The sequence below is a fragment of the Rhinopithecus bieti genome, unplaced genomic scaffold (assembly GCF_001698545.2).
Source record: "Rhinopithecus bieti isolate Rb0 unplaced genomic scaffold, ASM169854v2 scaffold_10347, whole genome shotgun sequence".
NCBI classification, from domain to species: domain Eukaryota; kingdom Metazoa; phylum Chordata; class Mammalia; order Primates; family Cercopithecidae; genus Rhinopithecus; species Rhinopithecus bieti.
This window is the reverse complement of record NW_016806836.1, coordinates 3,447,893-3,459,551: the sequence shown is the minus strand read 5'-3', so window position 1 is coordinate 3,459,551 and position 11,659 is coordinate 3,447,893. Positions and strand designations below refer to the sequence as shown.

At 43.9% G+C, this 11,659-nt stretch overlaps 1 protein-coding gene across 1 annotated transcript in view; it reads right to left on the bottom strand.

Moving 5' to 3' along the window:
- The window catches only part of SERINC3 (serine incorporator 3), a 24,578-nt gene extending 15,696 nt beyond the window's left edge, over positions 1-8,882 (bottom strand). Inside the window, exons 1-3 of the mRNA XM_017878010.1 lie at positions 8,684-8,882; positions 1,231-1,392; positions 160-353 (exon numbers count right to left, since the gene is read on the bottom strand). Coding sequence (XP_017733499.1) covers positions 160-353; positions 1,231-1,392; positions 8,684-8,722 — 395 coding nt within the window. The 5' untranslated portion in view covers positions 8,723-8,882. The remainder of the gene's footprint in view (positions 1-159; positions 354-1,230; positions 1,393-8,683) is intronic.
- Between the last annotated feature and the right edge of the window lie 2,777 nt (positions 8,883-11,659).

Sequence of the window (11,659 nt, the reverse complement as noted above, 5' to 3'; positions counted from 1 at the left end):
AAAAAAAAAAAAAAAATTTCACATGCATAAAAGACCAGAAATATATCTGAGTCACTCATTTACATATTCCATTGATTCTATCAGAATGGCAATATTAACTGCTGAAGGGAAGGAAGAGCCACACCATAATGTAACCAGTTAATAATAAATCTAACATACCCATTGTGTACTGCTGCTCGGGGATCTTTACTTGTTTTTACTTTCAACATGAGCAGAGAAAAGACAAAGAAAAAGATGGCCATGGCAAAGCTGATCCGATACACAGCTTTATAACCAACCAGCACATCACAATCTTTATCTGCATTTATATCAGCCTCATGGATTTTAAATCCCCCTTCACAAAATCCAGGAATCTGGAAAAAAGCAATTTCAGTGTTATCAGAATATTTATAGACAGAGACTCTACCCCACCACAGGAAAGACTGGATTTAGAAAATTAACTACTTCAACAACTGCGAGACTGACTATGGAATTTTTCTCTGTCTTCCAATGCATTTACAATCTTGTTACCAAACAGTATAAATAACTGGTATTTTAAAAATATAAATGCTCGCTCGGCTGGGCACAGTGGCTTACGCCTGTAATCCCAGTACTTTGGGAGGCTGAGGTGGTTGGATCATGAGGTCAGGAGTTCAAGACCACCCTGGCCAGCATGGTAAAACCCTGTCTCTACTAAAAATACAAAAAATTAGCTAGGCATGGTAGCGCATGCCTATAATCCCAGCTACTTGGGAGGCTGAGGCAAGAGAATTGCTTGAACCCAGGAGGCGGAGGTTGCAGTGAGCCAAGATCCTGTCACTGCACTCCAGCCTGGGCAACAGAGTGAAACTTTGTTTCACAAAAATATGCTCTCTCTTCTTTGCTCTTTTAGGCTGAAGAGGTTGTGTGCCACTTTCCAGTGAGATTTTCCAGCTACCACTGAGTCCTTCCAGAGGTGAAGAACTAGTCCAGTTTAGATGCTTCAACCTTTAACACATAAGGAAAGAAAATGTTTTGGAGGCACTCTTTTAATATTTTCTCTCAGTTGCTCGATTGGAGCCTAAAGATGTTCATTCTGTATTTCCGGAAAAGGACTAATGTCCTCATATTTCTGTGTTCTGACCATACCCCGTATAAGTAAAAAATCTCCAAATTACAATGAACTTGATTAACAATGAAGAATTAAACTAGAATTTTGCAAAACATAAAAATAAAAATAACCAATACATTAAGGGCATTGTTACTTCTTACCTTCTTCAGGTACGTTTCCATCTCTTTTCTCTGCATGATATAGGATACGACAGCGCTCAGGAGGAGAATGAAAGCATAAATGAGGCGAGTCAACGTGGAATTCTTACTGTTAGGACAGCAACTACACAGCAAACATGAGGCACCGCTGCAGAGGCATGGAACCTGGAAGGAGCATACCATGGTCACCTGAGACCGCGTTCAGTAGACTCCTTTATAACACAGATGTCACAGAAGAGAAAGCGAGGCAAATCAGGCCTTACAGTTTTAACTGACAGAATCATGGCTGGGAGGAAGTGGTTGAAAGTATGGGCTCCGGGCCAGGTGCGGCGGCTAACGCCTGTAATCCCAACACTTTCGGAGGCCAAGGCGGGTGGATTACGAGGTCAGGAGACTGAGACCATCCTGGCTAACACGGTGAAACCCCATCTCTACTAAAAAAGACAAAAAAATTAGCTGGGTGTGGTAGCGGGCACCTGTCTCACCTACTCAAGCAGCTGAGGCAGGAGAATGGCATGAACCCCGGAGGCGGAGCTTGCAGTGAGCTGAGATTGCGCTACTGCACTCCAGCCTGGGCGACAGAGTGAGACTCCGTCTCAAAAAAATAAAAAAATAAAAAAGTATGGGCTCTGGAGTAAATATTATTTGTGCCACTTTTTACCCCAGCAAGTTACGTACTCTAACCCCATTTCACCATCTGTAAAACAAACTCAATGATAGAATTTTCCTCCCTCAGACTGCTGTATTAAATGAGCACCTCAACACTACCTGAAACACATTAACAGCTCAATAAATGTTAATTAAATTCTGAGAGCAGAATTGTGCCACTGCATTCCAGCCTGGGCGACAGACTGAGACTCCGTCTCAAAAAAAAGAGTAACCTGGCCGGGTGCGGTGGCTCACGCCTGTAATCCCAGCACTTTGGGAGGCCGAGATGGGCGGATCACGAGGTCAGGAGATCGAGACCATCCTGGCTAACACTGTGAAACCCCGTCTCTACTAAAAAATACAAAAAACTAGCTGGGCGAGGTAGCGGGCGCTTGTAGTCCCAGCTACTCGGGAGGCTGAGGCAGGAGAATGGTGTAAACCCAGGAGGCAGAGCTTGCAGTGAGCTGAGATCAGGCCACTGTACTCCAGCCTGGGCGACAGAGCGAGACTCCGTCTCAAAAAAAAAAAAAAAAGAGTAACCTAGATCTTTCGTCTGCTAAAATCTGTTAATGACCACACTACATGAGAGAAGATATAATTTTATTTCTTTTTTTTTTGAGACAGGGTCACACTCTGTCACCCAGGCTGGAGTGCAGTAACACCATTTCAGCTCACTGCAACCTCACCCTCCTGGGTTCAAGCAATTCTCCTACCTCAGCCTCCCCAGTAGCTGGGATTACAGGGATTACAGACACGTGCCACCATGCCTGGCTAATTTTTATGTAGTGACGGGGTTTCACCATGTTGGCCAGGCTGGTCTCAAACTCCTGACCTCAAGTGATCCGCCCGCCTCAGCCTCCCAAAGTGCTGGGATTACAGGCATGAGCCACTGCACCCAGGCTTTGTTTTGTTTTGTTTTGTTTTAAAGACACAAGGTGTCACTCTGTTGCCCAACCTGGAGTACAGTTATGTGATCATAGCTCACTGCAGCATCAAACTCCTGGGCTCAAGCAATCCTCTGGCCTCAGCCTCCTGAGTACAAGCAAGCACCACCATGCCCAGCTAAGAGAGGATATAATTTGAGTCACTACACTTGATTAGGAAACTGCCTGAAAAAAAAAATTGCTCTGAGGGGTGACATTATCAAGTCATACTACAAGGACAGGCTAATTCAGAATTAGCAGATGTAAACAATGGATAACTCTGGTCTTAAAATATGGTCCCAGGAGTAATCTTCATTTTTTATAGATGCTATCTTGTGTGCACTTTATGATAATTTTGTGTGGTCTGCAGCAAGGTGCTAACATTCATTCTAAAAAAGTTCAGTTTTCTCATCTGTAAAAACAAGCATAATACTACCTACTCAAACATGGTTACTGAGTAAAGAATGAGATGATGTCAGGAATATGAAGCACCTAGTATAATGCCTGACATATATATCAGGCTCAATATATCGTGGTAGCCATTATTATTTGTAATTGCAATAGCAATGGGAAATTGACCAGCCAGTCTGTCTCCATCCAATTCTTAACTACAGTATAGGCCAAACACTGCAGAGACATGTCCTCCACAAATTCTTACGTTGAAGTCCTAATCCCCAATACCTCAGAATGTATCCTTACTTGGTCATTGCAGATGTAGTAAGTTAAGATGAGGTTATATGGAGTACAGTGAGCAGCTATTCCAATATGACTGTGTCCTTCTAAAAAGGGGAAAATTGGACAAAGACTGCCAGCAAACCAAAAAAAAAAAAAAAAAAAAAAGCTAGGGGAGAAGCATAATACAGATTCTCTCTCACCAGCCCTAGAAGTAACCAACCCTGCTGACACCTTCATCCCAGACTTCCAGCCTCTAGAATTCAGAGATAAGAAATCACTGGGTTTAAGCCACCCAGTCTGTGGTACTTTGTTATGAAGCCCTGGCAAACTAATAAACTTAACTTACCTATAGTTGTCTTAAGAATGTAAGTATCTCGAAGGGGAGACTATCTTTACAATGTTACATCTTTTGTAGCTTTACATAGCAGGTACTCAGCAAATATCTGTGCGACAAATCTGTCCTACTATATGTTATGTCATTTTCCCATTTCAGTAAATGACAACTCTATTCTTCCTGTTGCTTGGGCCCAAAACCTGGAGTCATCCTGAATGCCTTCCCTTTCCCAAAATCCTCATCCAATTTGTCAGTACATCAGCTCTATCCTTAAAATATATCCAGAATCTGACCATTTTCACAGTATCCTTAGCTATCACCCTTGTCCAAGCCACAACTCTTATCTCTCATCTGGATTAAGTTCAAAAGTTCCCATCTCACAGCTGTAGGGATCCATTCAGAAGCTCTGAGTTGGCCAGCACAGTGGCTCACGTCTGTAATCCTAGCACTTTGGGAAGCCAAGGCAGGCAGATCACCTGAGGTCAAGAGTTCAAGACCTGCCAGGCCAACACAGTGAAATCCCATCTCTACTAAAAATGCAAAATATTAACCCAACGTGGTGGCGCATGCCTGTAATCCCAGCTACTAGGGAGGCTGAGGCAGGAGAATCACTTGAATCCGGTAAGCAGAGGTTGCAGTGAGCCAAGATGGCGCACCACTGCACTCCAGTCTGGGCAACAGAGTGAGACTCGATCTCAAAAAAAAAAAACCTCTGAGTTGTTATAAAGATTATTTTAAGCTGAAGGCATCTGAGCTTCAACAGATGCAGAAGAAAAAAAAAAGCCTTCTGGGAGCTTCTCTTGTCTGACTAAAAGCAGCAACTTCTGGGAAATGAGGCTGCCATCAAGTCCCTCTCCAGGGAAGTTTTAAGGCCATGAAGAAGCTCGAAAGACCTGCCATACCTGCATAAACAAGTACTACCACAAACTTTCTTATTTCCTATTCTCCTAAAAACAAACCTGTCTTTCCTAAGGAAACCTATTTGTTCTTCTCATAGAAGCCTTTCTCTCAGCTTCCTTTTTCCTACTAAATTAGAAAGCCTTGGCCGGATGCAGTGGCTCACACCTGTAATCCCAGCACTTTAGGAAGCTGAGGCGGGCAGATCACCTGAGGTCAGGAGTTCAAGACCAGCCTGACCAACATGGAGAAACCTCATCTCTACTAAAAATACAAAATTAGCTGGGCGTGGTGGCACATGCCTGTAATTCCAGTTACTTGGGAGGCTGAGGCAGGAGAATCACTTGAACCTGGGACGTAGAGACTGCAGTGAGCTGAGATCCCACCATTGCACTCCAGCCTGGGCAACAAGAGTGAAACTTGGTCTCAAAAAGGAAAAAAAAAAAAAGAAAGCCTCAAGTTCTAACCACCCCCTTTGAGTTACTATTACTGAGCACTCCTGTGTGAAGAACATGTCTTGCATGCATAAACTCTTGTTCCTCTAAATAATCTGTTTTGTCAGTTAAATTCACAAGCCCTAGAAACAGAACCCAAAAGGTTGGAGGAAGATTTTTCCCTGCCTACATTGCTTTACCCTTACTTTTCTACCATCTATTCTCCACACAGCAATGATAATCCGCCTTGTCAAAACACAGGCCCAGATCATATCATTCCTTTTTTCAAACTCTGTAATAGATTCCCATATAACTTAATAGTAAAAGCCAAAGTCCTTAAAAACCTACAAGACCATATAATGGGTATCAACATGATTTTGCTCTCTACCTTTCTGATTTCACTCTATTATTCTTTCCCTTACTCATTCCACTCTCTGGTATATAGAACTCCTTACTGTTTCTATTGAATAAAAGGGATTAATGAAACATAAAGGCACCATATAAACAGAAATGCCTGGATGGCATCAATTCAAATCTTAGCTTTCAATCAAAGCCAAAATGCATTTCAAGTTATTATGACAGAAAAAAGTGTTTCAAATTAACAATTCACTCTTTAACTAATGACCTTCGTAACTATATTTTTAAAGAATGTATGTTGTAAATAGTGATTTTGAACCACTGGTTGATTGTAAAAATCAACTCACCAGGATTTTTTTTTTTTTAGATGGAGTCTCATTCTGTTACCAGGCTGGAGTGCAGTGGCATGATCTCAGCTCATTGTTAACCTTATCCTCCCCGGTTCAAGCGATTCTCCTGCCTCTGCCTCCTGAGTAACTGGGACTACAGGCGCGCACCACCATGCGCCCAGCTAATTTTTATATTTTTAGTAGAGACAGGGTTTCAGCATGTTGGCCATGATGGTCTCGATCTCTTGACCTTGTGATCCACCCACCTCGGCCTCCCAAAGTGCTGGGATTACAGGCATGAGCCACCAAACCCGGCCCTCAACTCGCCAGGATTTTCTAATGTGATAGAAGATAAAAGGGAAATTGTACAGTAGATGGTATGGGATTATTTCATAAACCTTTGTCTCCATATGGGTGCATCAGATCAACTATGTACAATCTTTCTTTAGGTCAAGGTCAGAAAAATTAGAAAACCACTGCTCTCAAGAAAGCCCTTAAAAATGAAACACTCTTTTGATTTAGGACCAACAACTCTAAAATACATTCTCTTCCTAAGAAATAGCGGAATGAAGCCAGGCATGGTGTCACACACCTGTAGTCCCAGCTACTGGGGAGGCAGAGGTGGGAGGATCACTTGAATCCAGGAGTTCAAGGCTGCAATGAGCTATGACTGAGCCACTGCACTCCAGCCTGGGTGACAGAGCAAAGCTGTCCCCCTCCAAAAAAAAAAAAAAAAAAAAAGTAGAAAGAGCTGAAACAGAATCCCTGGTGTAATACTGTGAAATATATGTACGTTTGGTTCCCATTTCCTGGCATACAATTTCTAAAATCCTTGGAATAACCAGTGTCTTTTTGTAAGCTAATGAGATGACTGGTGACTGGCAGTCCCTAGGTAAGCATCATGAAGGGGGAGGGTCATAGGAGGAGGTTGGGATTTTTCAGTCTCACCCGTGAACCTCCAAGGAGGAGAGGCTGAAGGTTAGGCCAGTCACCAAAAGCCAATGATTCAATGAATGCTGACTACATAATGAAGACTGCATAAAAGCCCAAAAGGACAAAGTTCAGAAGAACTTTTGGCTGGGCATGGTGGCTCACACCCCAGGAGTTCGAGACCAGCCTGGCCAACATAGTGAAATCCCGTCTCTACCAAAAATACAAAAATTAGCTGGGCGTGGTGGCCCACACCTATAATCCTCGCTACTTGGAAGGCTGAGACATGAGAATCGCTTGAACCGAGGAGGCAGAGGTTGAAGAGAGCCAAGATGGTGCCACTGCCCCAGACAGAGCATGGAAGCTCCAGACCCCTTCCCCTATACCTTGTCTTACATACCACTTCATCTGTATCTTTAAAAATACATTAATAGTAGCCATAAAAAAGAAGAAAATCATGTCCTTTGCAGTAACAAAGATGTAGCTGGAGGCCACTATCCCAAGTGAATTAATACAGAAACAGAAAACCAAATACAGCATATTCTCGCTTACAAGTGGGAGCTGAACACTGGGAACACAGACACAAAGATGGCAACAATAAACACTAGAGATTCCAAGAGCGGGGAAGGGGGGTAGGCGCAGGGGTTGAAAAACTACCTATTGGATACTGTGTTCACGGCTTGGGCAACGGAATCATTAGAAGCCCAAACCTCAGGATAAGGCAATATACCCCTGTAACAAAACTGCATATGTACCCTCTGAATCTAAAATTAAAAATACATAAATAAACAAAATAAAAGTTTTATAATAAGCCAGTAAACATGTTGCCTTGAGTTCTGTGACCAAATTAATCAAAGCTAAGGAGGGAGGTCATGGCAACTCTGATTCATAGGTGGCCGGTCAAAAGCACAGGTAAAACAACCTGAGGCTCGCCATTGACACAGAAAGTGGGCACAGTCTTGTGAGACTGAGCCCTCAACTTGGGTGATTTGATCCTATCTCCAAGTAGAAAGCTTCGGAATTGACTTGTAGGGCGCCAAGCTGGCATCCCCTGCAGAGCTGAATGTTTGCCTGATGTTTGGGGGAAAATCCCCACACACCACATATCTCGTGTCAAGTGTGTTGTGAGTGCAGCAGGAGAAAACTGAGTGTGCTTTTTCTACACACTTGGTCAATTACATCAGCTGGACAATGAGGAATCAAGGAATCACGCTACTCTGAAGCGGGTAAATGAGGGAACTCAGCATATTCTTTTATAGGCCCTAAAATTTTCTCTTTAAAATGTTTACAGTTTACTAGGTGATTAAACCCATTTACTCACTTCACTGTCACAATCGTTCTCGGAGAGAGGAATGCTGGGGTGATTATCCTCGGATAAATGACTTATAGCAGTCCCAAAATATTAAGGCCCTGGTTTCCAATTTTGAATAACAATCTAAGGCCTTCTTTCCCTTGCACCAGAACTGCAGACAAGCCTCCGCTAAAACCCCAGCTTTGCCACATACTCTGCAGTTTTGGCAAATCCCGTGATAGGGGATAAAAATGTTACTTGAGCCACCCAGAATTTAACGATGGCACCTTAAGAGGTGCTTCGGCAGGAACGGGAGCTTCCGCGCTGGGAGCTCTCATTCCTTGGTCCCACTCCAGCTCCGGAGGAATCTACAGTCAGGAAGCCTCGCAGGGCGGAGCCATCCGAATTGTAAACAATGGTGGCCGACCTCCTCCGTTTCCCGAGGAACCCAGAGGGCGAGCCGCCTGATCCCGACCTAAGGGTATGGCGGATTTGGGTCTGGGGCCCCAGACACTCGCTGTAGCCCAGGGCCTCCTGACATCCCGAGGGCCTCTGGAGCCAAGGCCGGTACAGGTCTGGGTTTGAGGCCTTTCCCCACAAACCGCAGGTCCAGCGAGGACTCGGGACCCCGAACTCACCCAGCTGGCGAGGGAGAAGACACCCAGCACAGCCCCCATGGTGACGCCAGTGATGGAGGTGGCCGGTCCTGAGGCTGCTATCTAATGCGGTGGTAAGTGCCAGCTGAGGCGTCTCCCCAGAAACGCGACGATTTCTCAAGCCGGAAACTTGGCCCTCCACCGGCGCACGGATACGTCACGGCGTGGCCCCGCCCGCCGTCCACGACCGGAGCGACCGGAGGGGGGGGGGATGGGGGGGTGGAGGCTGTCATTGGCTGAGGGTGCGCCTGTCATTGGCTGAGGGGGAAGGCGGGGCTAAACCATCCTGGGGTTGCAGGAACTGGGAAGGTGTCATTCCTTACATCATTTGTATTCATTGTGCAAAGATCTGGAGGTTACAGAAGTGTACAGAGAGGCACGGTATCTACGCTCAGAATTTATTCTCTAGTTAAGAGGAGATCTGACACCATGCCCCAATGTAATGAATACGATGAAGCGGTATGGGGGAATAGGCTTTCAATAAAGGTGTATTTAGTGCCTAGTATTGTAAGGGGAAAGTAATTTAGTTGGGCAGTAGTCTTGGAAGACTTCTCTGAAGGATTTATTTTTTAATCTGCGAACTAAAGGATGAGTCCAAATTAACCAAAAAACGATGGGAATCGTTTCCTAAAATGTGGGATGCACCCCATTTGAGAAAAATGAAAGGCTCGAAGGGTGCATGAACAGGACCTTAAGCGATATTAAACAGCAGAGTGAGAACGTCGCATTTCAAACCAACAGGCTAGTGGTTTGAGGCCAGTATGGTATTTAACATTTTTCTAATGTTTATCTCCCTTTTTAACGCAGTAAGGGCTTCATTTTCCAAATCTCTCAAACAGGCAACCATGCCTGCAGTTTAAAAATATTGTTTTGTTTTGAGGTGTGTGTTTGCAGTAACCTTTTCATTTCTACCAAGCAATGCTGATTTCCCATTTAACCCGTGATGTAAATATTCCTTTCAAAACACATGTCAAATTTGAGAGTTCACTTACAGAAGAAAATGAAAACATTATTTACTTACATATATAATAGTTTAGTTGGAATGTGGCAAACGATGATGTCTGGACGATGAGGTGTCACACTTCAATCTCTTCTTCTGTGGTGTATTAATCTTCCCTGATTGATAAAACTCTCTGGAAGGGGATTTGTCATTGAATTCCTTCTGGATTATCAGCCTTTAGTCTGATAAGGGAAATTCATGAAAAGCCCCTCTGTCCATGTGCGGTTCTCATGGACAGAGCAATCATCATACCAGTGTGGCATATTTGGGGATGTTATTTCCTGGATTCCTTGAAAATGTATTCCAAATTCATCTTTTACAGAAATGGAATGAGGCTCAAAGTGTGCCCAAGGCCATGAAAAGTGTTGATGAAAGAAGAAAGAAAACTACTCACATTTAATAATTCCTACCTCTCTTTTCCCAGATCCCTCTCCTCACCGCACATACACAAATACCAGTTCAAGTCAGGTTGCTTCAGGACCACTGCATTTTCCAGGGAGCCCTTAACGTTCTTGCTTCTTTCTGTCTGAGTATTGTTGGTCTGGACTTAAGAGAGCTAAGACTGTGATAAATTTTATAGATCAAATTCTACCAGAAACATACCTGTAGTCAAAAAGAATTAGGTTTATTTAGCTTGTTCAGAAAGGGAGAACACATACCAAAGAAAACATAGGGTACCTTGGTAAGAGGTAACTGGGGATAACTTATTTTAGGATTTGGGTTTATGCTGGGTAACTAAATCTAAGGAGAGTTTAAGGAAGTGGAGAACAGTTTTGGATTGGACACAGTCAAGGAGTAGAGGCAATTCAGTGATTAGTTATCTTACACATTTTTATCCGGGAGGTAGAAGGATTAAAACAAGGCTAGATTTGTTCTTGGAAAAGAAGCAAAACCCACTCATATTAGTCAGAATTGGAAGATGTTGAGTCCTATTTGTGGTACCAGAGTGGCTTTGTCTGTGTCTTGTTCCAACTACATGGTGGTCTTGTCTGATCTTTGTTTATATTCTGTGATCACTGTTTATGTTCCATTAGAAACATTAGGTCTACCTGTCAGCTGAACAGTTTTTCACTTTCTAACCTGCAAGCATTTGTCCTCCCAAATGTAGGATCCCACCCATCTCTTAGTGTTTCTGGCCCTAACTGGTTGAGTGTGTCACCTCTACTTGGCCAAAGGGAGGAGAGCAGATCTTCGAGATCATCTACTCCAATCTCCCACCTCAGGCAGGAACCCCTCAGCAACATCTCTTCTAGGGTAGGGGACTCACTGCCACCCAAGGCAGCTCCTCCCATCTTTACATATCCGTTGTCAAACCTCTCAGGCCTCTGAGCCCAAGCTAAGCCATCATATCCCCTGTGACCTGCACGTACACATCCAGATGGCAGGTTCCTGCCTTAACTGATGACATTCTACCACAAAAGTGAAAATGGCCTGTTCCTGCCTTAACTGATGACATTACCTTGTGAAATTCCTTCTCCTGGCTCATCCTGGCTCAAAAGCTCCCCTGCTGAGCACCTTGTGACCCTGCCCCTGCCCCCTAGAGAACAACCCTCTTTGACTGTAATTTTCCTTTACCTACCTACCCAAATCCTATAAAACGGCCCCACCCCTATCTCCCTTCACTGAATCTCTTTTCGGACGCAGCCCGCCTGCACCCAAGTGAAATAAACAGCCTTGTTGCTCACACAAAACCTGTTTGGTGGTCTCTTCACAGGGACGCGAGTGAAAAAACCTAGGTTTCCCCCATATGTTGTTGAAAAGATAACACATGTACTTGGTTATAAAATACTGCATAAAGGAGCACACTGTGAAAATGAAGTGTCCTTCCCACCCTTTCCCCACCCTCATCTCCCAGATCACCTTCCAGAGTTCCTACTGGAATATGCATATGCCAACATTATAGCTATTACCCATCACTCCTTTTTACACGTGATGGCATTCTTTTTTTTTTTTTTTTT